The sequence below is a fragment of the Schistocerca americana genome, chromosome 5 (assembly GCF_021461395.2).
Source record: "Schistocerca americana isolate TAMUIC-IGC-003095 chromosome 5, iqSchAmer2.1, whole genome shotgun sequence".
NCBI lineage: Eukaryota > Metazoa > Arthropoda > Insecta > Orthoptera > Acrididae > Schistocerca > Schistocerca americana.
The window spans coordinates 287402699-287414651 of NC_060123.1; the positions used below are offsets into that span (position 1 = coordinate 287402699).

An 11953-nucleotide genomic window follows, 5' to 3' on the forward strand; every position below is an offset into this window, starting at 1 on the left:
GTAGGAGTAGATTTAATAATGAATAAAAAAATAGGAGCGCAGGTAAGCTACTATGAACAGCATTGTGAATGCATTATTGTAGCCAAGATAGACATGAAGTCCATGCCTACCATAGTAGTACAAGTTTATATGCCAAGTAGCTCTGCAGATGATGAAGATATTGAAGAAATGTATGATGCAATAAAAGGAATTATTCAGATTGTTAAGGGAGACAAAAAATTCAATAGTCCTGGGGGACTGGAATTGATATTAGGAAAAGGAAGAGACAGAAAAGTAGTAGATGAATATGGATTGGGGGTAAGGAATGAAAGAGGAAGCTGCCTGGTACAATTCTGCACAGACCATAACTGAATTGATGCTAACACTTGGTTTAAGAGTCATTAAAGAAGGTTGTATATGCGGAAGAGGCCTGGAGACCCTGGAAAGTTTAAGATAGATTATATAATGGTAAGACAGAGATTTAGGAACCAGGTTTTAAATTGTAAGAGGCTTCCTGGGGCAGATGTGGACTCTGACCACAATCTATTGGTTATGAGCTGTAGATTAAAACTGAAGAAATTGCAAAAAGGTAGTCATTTAAGGAGATGGGACCTGTATAAACTGAAAGAACCAGAGGTTGTAGAGAGTTTCAGGGAGAGCAATAGAGAACGGTTGACAAGAACAGGGGAAAGAAATACAGTAGAACAATGATGGGGAGCTTTGAAAGATGAAACACTGAAGGCAGCAGAGGATCAAGTAGGTAAAAAGAGGACCGTGTAGGTAAAAAGGCGATGGCTAGTAGAAATCCTTGGATAACAGAAGAGATATTGATCTTAATTGATGAAAGTAGAAAATATAAAATCACAGTAAGTGAAGCACTCAGAAAGGCATGTCATGGAAAACCAACCCCAAGGAAAGAAGGGAAAGCAGAAAGATTGAAGGAGTATATAGAGTGTCTATACGAGGGCGATGTACTTGAGGGCAATATTATCGAAGCGGAAGAGGATATAAATGAAGATGAAATGGGAGATATGAAACTGCGTGAAGAATTTGACAGAGCATTGAAAGGCCTAAGTTGAAACAAGGCCTTAGGAATAGACAACATCCCATTAGAACTATTCATAGCCTTGGGAGAGCCAGCAATGACAAAACTCTTCCATCTGGTGAGCAATATGTATGAGACAGGCGAAATACCTTCAGACTTCAAGAAGAATATAATAATTCCAATCCCAAAGAAAGCAACTGTTGACAGTTTAATAAGTGGTGGTTGCAAAATACTAACACGAATTCTTTACAAATGAATGGAAAAACTGGTAGAAGTCGACCTTAGGAAAGATCAGTTTGTATCCCGTAGAAATGTTGGAACATGTGAGCCAACACTAACCCTCTTTTATTTCAGAAGATACTTATTTTAGAAAGTAAGTTAAGGAAAGGCAAACCTACGTTTCCAGCATTTGTAGACTTAGAGAAAGCTTTTGACATTGTTGATTCCGGTCAACAATGCTCTCTTTCAAATTCTGAAGGTGGCTGGTGTAAAATACAGGATGCAAAATGCTATTTACAATTTGTACAGAAACCAGATGGCAGTTATAAGAGTCAAGGGGCATTAAATTCCCTCAGTGGTTGAGAAGGAAGTGAGATAGGGTTGCAGTCTATGCCTGACTTATTCAGTCTGTATTTTAAGCAAGCAGTAAAGGAAACGAAAGAAAAATTTGGAGTAGGATTTAAAAATCCATGGAGAAGAAATAAAAACTTTGAGGTTTGCTGATGACATTGTAATTCTGTCAGAGACAGCAAAGGACCTGGAAGAGCATTTGAAGGGACTTGACTAGAAGAAGGAATTGGTTGGTAGGACACATTCTGAGGCATCAAGAGATAACCAGTTTAGTATTGGAGGGATGTGTGGAGGGTAAAAATCGTAGAGGGAGACAAAGAGATGAATATAGTAAGTAGATTCAGAAGTATGTAGGTTGTAGTTATTTGGAGACGAAGAGGTGTGCACAGGATAGAGTAGCATAGAGAGGAGCATCAAACCAGTTTCTGGCCAGAAGACAGCAACAACAACAACAATATATCTCTTGCATACCAGGTGGAATAGTTTTGTCATGACTGGTTCTCCCAAAGACGTGAGTAATTCTGTGGGAATTGTCTACTCCAGAGGCTGTGTTTCAACCTAAACTTTTCAGTGCTCTGTCAAATTCTTCTGACAATATAGTATCTAACATCTCATCTCCATCGAGTTCCTCATCTCTTTCCATAATACTGTCGTCAAACTTCTTTCCATGTAGACCTTGAATATATTCCTTCCAGCTTCCTGCCATCCCTTCATTGCTTAGTACCTGCTTCCTGTCTGAACTCTTAATATTCATACAGATTCTTCTCTTTTCTCTAAAGGTTTCTTTAATTTTCCTGCAGCCGGCACCTGTCTTTCCCATAATCTTGTAAGCTTCTACACTCTTTCATTTCTCCTGCAATTCCTACATTACCATGTTGCACTTTCTGTCAATATTTTAGAGGTCTGGTTTATGTTTTCACATGATGGCGAGGACGGTGTGCTATAGCTGAGGGCTTCCACAGCTGTAGTTATGTACACCTTAAAATGCAGCATGTATAGTTCTGGACAGCAAGGCAAAGATCATCCATGGTCACTAAGAATTACATAAACAAGCCCACTGAGGACATACTAGTCCCTGACGGATATTGGAGTAATGTTCATAGTGCAGCGCAGTGCGGCATATTGAGCTTGCAGTGTGGTATGATGGGCAGCATTATGATGCCATGGCATGGAGATGGCATGCAGATGGAGCAGTGTCCATAGAACATATTTGGCTCACAGTATGATGCAGTGAGTCACATTATGGTGCTATGACTTGGGATGGTGTGGCATTGAGATAGCTTGATGCAGAGCTGGTCCAATGCACACATGGCACAGAGGGATGAGAGCATGGTACGGAGATGACACAGCATGAAGACAGTTCAACATGAAAATGGCTCAGTGTGGAGGAAGGGCAGCACAGTGGTAGATGGCTTGACTTGGAGGTGGCATGAAAGTGGTACAGCAGTGCAGATACAAGCCTTGGGCTGTGAGATACAGTTGGCTCATGGCCCAGAACTGAGAGAGTGAGTGAATGCTGCCTGCTGGAGGTGGTGTCAAGCTGTGAATATCCAGCAGGCAGAAGAAGGATATCTGTGGGAGTTTGATGAGCATGTGGCCTGCTTATGGAAGCTAGTCTCGTGATAGCAAAGCCTCTGTCTGCTGATGTGCACATTGCTAGGGAAAGCATGGGACTGGTGGTGCATGGGACAATTGGTGTTTAAACAAATTATTTATAAATGATACCACGTCTATAACATGTGATGCCTGTGTGATATTTGCAAATAATTTCCAGCAGAGAAATGCCTACAGTCCAAAGGTAGGCAAACATATAGGGTGCAGGCAGGCATTGTGTTGGAAGTAGCCAGTGGATGGCTGGATGTAATAATATGTATTTCCTTTTCCTGCTATACATGCTGTATTTTTATATTTTCCCCGTGCATCAATTAAATTCAATATCTTGTGTGTTTTCCAAGGATTTCTGTTGGGTATTGTTTTTTTTCCTTTTTTTTCTATTTGATCCTCTGCTACTGTCAGTATTTTACCTTTCAACTTTACCAATTTATCTGCTATTGTATTCCTTTCCCCTGTTTCAGTCAGTTGTTGCCTAATGTTTAATATGAAACTTTCAACAACCTCTGGTTCTTCCAATTTATCCAGGTCCCATCCCAGTCCATATTCCCCTACAATGTTTCCTTCTATTGAATTCCAAATTTAAAAAGTAGTTATTTTTGTGAGTACAAGCAGAATTTATATATACCTTAATCTTTTTTGAGGGTCTTAGTTAAAATTTTAATTTCAGTTGCTTGTTATATGATGGTGTAATTATAAGAATATATTGTTTTTTTTACATCATCATCAAATATAGTTTGAATGCTAGTACTGAATACATATCCTCAGCTAATTGATATTTCAGGATAGTGTATTATGCAAACACTTCTCGCTGTCCTTCAGGCATTACTCTACAGTGTTGCCTGCTGCTTGATGCAAAAACATGTACATCCACATTCTGTTTCGACATACTTTACGTTTTTGGATGATATAACCCTTGAAAGACTTCACAAGTTGCCAAGACTATCATTGGAATAACAAGAACATGAGAAGAATAGACTGCTACTCACCACATTGAGGAGGCCCTGAGTCACAGACAGACACAATGAAAAGTTTGCTGAACTTTCAGCTTTCAAAACAAAAATGTCACTCTTCAGAAGCAGAAAACACACACACACACACACACACACACACACACACACACAGGACAGAATAGGACTGCTAGATGTTGAGTCAGAAGGCTGTGCTAAGGGAAGGAAGAAGGGGAGAGGAGAAATGTAGGAATGCAGAAAAGAACAGTAGGCACTGTGTTGGAATAAAAGGTATGCATAGTGCTGGAGTGTGGCAGGAAAGGCGGTGGAGGACAGTGGCCACTGAAGACTGAGGCTTGGGCAGTTACGAGAACGAAGGATACAGTGTGTGGAGAGTTCCCACTTATGTAGTTTAGAAAAGCTGGTGTTGGTAGGAAGTGTCCTGATGGTGCAGGCTGTGAAGCAGTCACTGATGTGAAGCACATGTTGGGCAGCGTGTTCAGCAACTGGGTGGTCCAGCTGCCTCTTGACTACCATTTGGTGGTGGCCATTTATGCATACAGACTGCATGTTAGTTGTCATGCCACATAAAAAGCAGCACAGTGGTTGCGGCTTAGTTTGCACATCAGGTGTCTGCTTTCAAAAGTAGCCCTGCCTTTGAGGGGATAAGAGATGCCTATGACAGGACTGGAGAATTGGTAGTGGGAGGATGTATGAGGATAGGTCTTGCATCTAGGTCTGTTACATGGATATGAGCCAAGAAATGAGGGATTGGGAGCTGATGTGGAGTAGGGCTGGAAAAGGATTTCAATGATCGGCAGAATACCATTGTGAGAGGGCCGGGGAGGACAGTAGTCAAAACCCTGTTGGAAACTGTGATTCAGATGCTCCAGGCCTGAGTGGTACTGAGTCATGAGAACAGTGCTCCTTTGTGGGTGGACATTGGTCATGTGGGGCAGGTGACTAGAGGATCAAGGCATGAGAGATCTGGTTCTGGACAAGGTTGGGAGGTTAATTTCGGCCTGTGAAGGCCTCACCGAGGCTTTTAGCAAGTTTGGAGGGGAACTGCTCATCACTACAGATGCGATGACTCTGGGTGGCTATGTTTTATGGAAGGGTTTTTTGGTACAAAATAGGTGGCAGTTGTTGAAGTGAAGGTATTGATGATGGTTGGTATGTTTGATATGGGTGGAGGTGCTAATGTAGCCATCTTTAAGGTGGAGGTCAACATGGAGAAAGGTAGCTTTTTGGATTCAAGAGAACCACTTGAACTGAGTGGAGAAGAAGATTTTAGATTCTGTAGGAATGTGGATAGGGTGTCCTCATCCTCACTTCAAATCACAAAGTTGTCATCAGTGAATCTGAACAAAGTTCGTGGTTTGGGATTTTAGGTTGTTAGGAAGGATTCCTCTAGATGGCCTATGAATAGGTTGTCATGATTTTGTTTGCAGATGATGCCTTCAACACAGAGGTAATTGTGGGTGAGGATATAGTTGTCATGTTGACCAGAAAGGAGGTTATTGATTTGGAGTCAGTCGGGCATTGGGAAATGTAGTATTCAGTAGCAGCAAGGCCACGGGCATGGGGTATTTTGGTGTAGAGGAAGGTAGCATCGACAAAGAGCAGGGTGCAGGGTGGTAAAGGGCATGAAACTCTATAAAGTCAGTGGAGGAAATGATTGATGTCTTTTATACTGGAGGGTAGTTTATGGGTAATAGGCTGAAGGTGTTGGTCCATGAGAGCAGAGCAGAGATTCTCTCACTGGAGAGACAATAATCAGTCACAATGGGGCATCCTGGGTGGCTGGGTTTGTAGATTTTAGGGAACTTGGAAGGTAGGAGTGCGGGGTCGGGTAAGTGTGAGTGGTGGAGAGAGAGAGAGAGAGAGAGAGAGAGAGAGAGAGAGAGAGAGAAAGAATATATTCTGTATGGATGTAAGGATTTGAGGAGGGATGAGGACCCTCTGGATTTCTGGAATGGGGTCTTTGTAGCAGGATTTGTTGGTGGTACCCGATAGCTAGCAGGGACCTTTTTCCATATAGTCCCTGTGGTTCATAACCGCAGTAGTGGAACCTTTGTTGGCAGATAGTATTATAAGGTCAGGATCAGTTTTTAGGTATTGGAGTATGGTTCTTTCTGCAGATGTAAGGTTGTTTTCACATTGTGGTATTTGGGGATAATGGTGAGGGTAGCCTTGAAGTTAGGAAATTCCGGAAAGTTAACAAGGGGTGATTTGGGGGCACTGGGGGTGGATCATGGATGGATGGAGGAAGGAACACTCATTCTCTCTCTCCCTCTCTCTCTCTCTCTCTCTCTCTCTCTCTCTCTCTCTCTCTCTCTCTCTCTCTCTCTCTCTCTCTCTCACCTCTGCCCTCGCCCTCCCTCACCTCACGCCCCACCACTCCCCGCACTCCTACCTTCCATAAACCCAACCAACAGAATGCCCCATTATGATCAGTTACTGTAACCCCCCATGGACAGAATCTCTGTTATCATGAACCAACACCTTGAGCTTATTACCTGTAACCTATCCTCCTGTATAAAAGACACCAAACATTTCCTGCGCTGAATTTTCACAGTTCCTATTCCTCTACCACAGGCTCCCTGCTCATAACTGTTGATCCATTTCCCTGTATACTAATATCCCCAATGCCCGTGGACTTGTCGCTATTGAACACTACTTATTCCACCGTCCGAGTGACTCCAAACCTACACCCTCCTTCCTGGTCACAATCATATCTATATCCTCACTCACAGTTACCTCTCCTTTGAGGACATCATCTACAAACAATCTACAAACATCTACAAAGAAATCCCTGGTACAGCAATGTCAACCTATTCATGGACCATCAAGAGGAATCCTTCCTAACCATCCAGAATCCCAAAGCCCCCATCTGGTTGAGATTTATTGATGACATCTTCGTGATCTGGATCGAGGGTGAGGACACCCAGTCTACATTCTTCTAAAACCTGAAAATCTTCTCCTCCATTCATTTCACGTGGACCTCCTCAACCCAACAAGTCAGCTTCCACGGCATTGACCTCCACCTCAAGGATGGCTACATTAGTACTTCTGTCCACATGAAATGTAAAAGTCTCAATCAATACCTCCATTTCAACAACTTCCACCCATTCCAAACCAAGACGTCCCTTCCATGAAGCCTAGCAACCTGTGGCTGCGACATCTGCAGTGACAAGTAGTCCCTCTTTAAATATGCCAAAGGTCTCACTGAAGGCTTCACAGGCCGAAGTTACCCCACCAACCTAGCCCAGAAATGGACGTGTCATGCCTTGTCTCTCCAGTCACCTACCACCTGCGACATGCCCATTGTCCAGGGCAAGAAACACTCCTCTTGTGACTCAGTACCATCCAGAACTGGAGCAACTGAATCACATTCTCCACCAGGGTTTTGACTACCTCTTGCCGTGCCCTGAAATGAGGAATACCTATCCTCTATTGTCCCCACCCCTCCCACAGTGGTATTCTGCTGCCAACCAAATACACACAATATACCTGTCCATCTCTGCTTCCAACTCCTTGCTTCATAGCTCATAGCTCTGCAATAGACCTAGGTGCAAGACCTGTCCCAAACATCCAGTCCTGTATAGGCATCTCCTACCCCCATTAAAGACAGGGCTACCTGTGAAAGCAGTCATGTGATCTACACTCACTGTGCTGTTTTCTATATGGGCATGACAATTAACAAACTGTATGTCTGCGTGGATGGCCACCACCAAACTGTGGCCAAGAGATACCTGGACTACCCAGTTGCTGAACAAGCTGCCCAACAAGATGTGCTTCACTTCAGTGACTGCTTCACAGCCTGCACCATCTGAGTCCTTTCTTACAGCAGCAGCTTGTATGCAGGTGGAAATGCTCCCTACAGTGTATCCTTCTTTCTTGTAACTGCCTGCTTCCACTCCACCTCTATGGTCTCCTTTATACCACCTGCACCTACTAGACTTTTCCCCTTCTCTACATCTCTTGTCTCCCTGTCTCTCCCACACAACACAGCCTCCTGCCTCTGCACCTAACAGATCTATCCTGCTCTCTCTCACTTCAGCACATCTTCCCCCACCCCTACTGTACTATTCCTCCTCCACCCAATGTTGTGTCCTTAGCCCCACATCAAGCCAGGATTGCAGTCCTTGTTAGACACAGGCAAAGCCTTCAGTCAGGCCTGAGTGCCCGTAGACAGGGACCGTGTGTGTGTGTGTGTTCTCTGGTTCTGAAGAACAACGTTCTTGTTCGAAAGCTAAAAGTTCAGCAATCTTTTCATTGTGTCTACCTGTGACTCAGTGCCTCCTCAGTGTGGTGAACAGCAGTCTATCCTTCTCATATTGTTGTTATTTCATCCTAGACTTTCCACTGATTAAGACTGTCATTGCATATTGTGTATGGAAATTATTAATTCTGTCAGATGGAATATATAATATAACAGCATCAAAGGGAATGTTCAAGGTGTTGCATTGGTTTTATACTGATACATTAATTTCGGTTGAATATGAATTTCAATTGGTCTTTCTGACAATACCTCTGTTGGCCCCCATGCTCATAGCTGTTGATATCCCACTTCAAAACAAACAATTGAAATTAAAATTTGATACAACCACCTCAATAAAAACCATAACTGGTCCACAAATTTGTCCCAAAACTTAGCTTTAATGCAGCTGCAGTGTGCACAGACTTCATGGGGGGAAAAAGAAAAATTAGCTGCTATGCTTGTATATAGAGATGGACTAGGCAGAAGTGAATTCTTGTCTCATAACATGGCTACAAATGGACACTAACTATCAAGCTCCTTGTAGTTGTGTACCACTTGACAATGAATAATCAGAACTTAGCTGAAAGGTCATGGGTTTTAAATGAAGTGATCCCACTCTTCACATACTTCTGTTGAGCTTGCACTGTAGCAACTGTGTTGAGTGAAGAAATGAAAACTTAATTATTACATTTTATGTGTGCATTCATTCCTGTCTCCATAAATGAAATACTGATGGATATGTCTGACTGTTTTGATCCTGCCAACTGTATGCTTTGTGTTGAAAAATCAAATTAAAGAATGCTAGGCAGTATCACTTGACTACTACATTGGAACTGTTATATAATAAAGTGTTAGATGTACCTTCCTTGCCTCAAAAGTTGTTATTGGTTGTGCTTTATTATTTATGTTTGAGTCTTTCAGAGCATTGGCAATGTATTGTAAGACAGAGCAGTATTATTTACATTTACTGGACTGATAATTATTGGTAGTGAAGTGCTGGCAGGGAATGTCAGTTCATAGTGTTCTGAAGTTACAATTTGATGTATTTATTTAGTTTGCCAGGAGCAGCCTCCATACGACCATCTGATGATACAGTATCCACACATTCTGGCAGTAAGTGGCAGGCACCAGTGATGAAGGGGAGATTCCAGAAGATGACTTGGCTGGGATCTGATCCCCCTCCACCACCTCCACCAGCTGTCAAGACAAGGCCTTTCAAGAAGTAGACTGATATGAGTAATGATGTCTTCTACATGTCTACACCTCTTAGACTTCCACATATTATTTATGCTGATGTAAATAATATTTTATACTGATGGGAGATGCAGTACAAGTAGTACTGTTTCAGTCTGTAAGACCTCTGTATTTGTCCCACAATTTGTGAATATTTTATGACTCCTCAATAATTAAATAATAGATTTTTTTATAAGGCAAATAGCTTTAAATTTTTCATGTTCAGGATATGAGGGTCAACTGCTAAACTAGTCATCATCCTTTGACTGAGATGGACATTGTTTTCAGCAAACATATACGTGTTTCTGAGAAACGTATAAAAGACTGAATTTTGCTGCTAGTATATTCAGAACTATGATCCTATTTAATTTCTTCATTGAAACAGTGATTTTCTTTTACCAAGTGTAATAGGATTTTCAGACCTTTGTCCAATCTCCCACTCTTAAACACCATTAACAACTTCTTTACAGATCACTCAAATAAACATGACTACCTACAAGTAATTATGTTTTAACATTTTGACACTATTTGTTTATGAAATAATCCTGAGTTGTTATTGTCTTATGTTATTATCTTAAACATCATCATCATTATCAGATGTACCAATCCTGGTGAAAGTCACTGTTCACTTATTTATTTCCCTAAACTTCTCAACACATTAAAAGTGGAATTATTAGATGATCTTGTAGATTTAAATGGCTGAAATATACACCAAGCAGCAAAGTAACATCAGGTTAACAATTTTGCTATATCTTAGATTAATTTTCCTACAGGCCCGTAAGGCACTTTATTTAACTAGCATGACTGTATCATTTCATCGTTGTTCACTAATGTGAAAGTATGTTGAATGTACTGGAAATGCTTACTCTTCATCCTACAAACCAAAATTCTTTTGAGGAATTGATAGTAAAAACATTAAAATTCTATTGTACTAATAGTCATATAGCGTGCTGTGAAAACTGTTACAATTTTGTTTCAAAGCGTTATATAAGTTTTAATATGAAATTTCAAACAGATATACATCCACAATAATGCCCTGGAAACAGTAACTCTGTTTATTTTGAATATCAATCACTTGAAGAACTGGTTATGTTCTAGGAAACAAGTGGACCTATTTTTTTTTTTTCTTTTTCAAAGCTTGTGTCCACTGATAGTAGTTAGATAAGGGTGGCCATAAAAACTGTTGTATCTGAATGAGATTTATTAAATCATGTAAATATACAAATATATTCTTTCAGCTGGTTAGTGATGGATGATGAGTCAAATAGTGTGTGTATTATCAAATACCTGTAAAGTCAAAAGTTAATTTGAGTAGTTTTAGACTGCTGGTATGGCACCTTGTAATTCAGAGTTCCCTATTCATGATCTCAACTCAAAAATAAATTAATTCAAGGTACAAGATTTTTCACTGAGTTGTTGTTAAAAATACAATTCACTTATATCTAGCTTCCATATGAATGAGAGGTTCATTTTTACCATATGATGCTCATGCTATTCACCAGACCAATAGGATAAAATATTATTGTTCAAGAATCATTTTTAGATAAAACTGAAACATTTCATTATATTTAAATTAATTCTCCATATTTTATCATCTTTTTGTTCCTACCATTCAGTAACCTTTTCATTCATGTTTTGATTAATATATCTTTGTAATTCTCTTATTTCTCAGCTATAGTCTTACTTCTTCACTTTCTTTTTTCTTGCATGCATAGAATGTTCACAGAAATTACTTTCTAGTATCTGGCCACAAGACAAATGTGGAGTGTGCATAATTATTGTTGCCCAACAACGTCTATTGAATGCATAATTATTGTTGCCCAACAACGTCTATTGAATGCATAATTATTGTTGCCCAACAACGTCTATTGAAGTGCCCCCCCCCCCCCTGCCTGTCTCAGAAATTTAGATTAAACCATGCACCATATTGCATATTGGCCTGAATATAAGCCATGACCCTCCCCCCCCTTTATGCTTGGGGGGGGGGGGGGAGACAACAAGTCAGGAGAAAAATTTACATCACATTACCCACCTACAAAAGCTTTTCAAAGAACAGTCACTCTTAATCACATTTTTTTGTATTGTCATATAGATAAATTACACAGAAATGCCAGCCATTTTATCACTGTTTTTACTGATGTCACTGTTAACTTACTTATCTTTTCTCTTCCTTACTGTCAGTATTTTTGGCACTCTTCCTCCAAAGTACAATGTGCTCACTGCCATCCAAGACACTGGACACACAACACTATTTTAACATGTTGGCTACTGAATCTGGTGATGTGAGCCATGAAGAGGTAA

The 11953-nt window shown here is 40.8% G+C and overlaps 1 protein-coding gene across 1 annotated transcript in view; it reads left to right on the forward strand.

Moving 5' to 3' along the window:
• The window catches only part of LOC124615438 (nucleoporin SEH1), a 154571-nt gene extending 143118 nt beyond the window's left edge, over nucleotides 1-11453 (forward strand). The window contains exon 8 of the mRNA XM_047143325.1: nucleotides 9474-11453. Coding sequence (XP_046999281.1) covers nucleotides 9474-9645 — 172 coding nt within the window. The 3' untranslated portion in view covers nucleotides 9646-11453. The remainder of the gene's footprint in view (nucleotides 1-9473) is intronic.
• The last annotated feature ends 500 nt before the right edge of the window (nucleotides 11454-11953 follow it).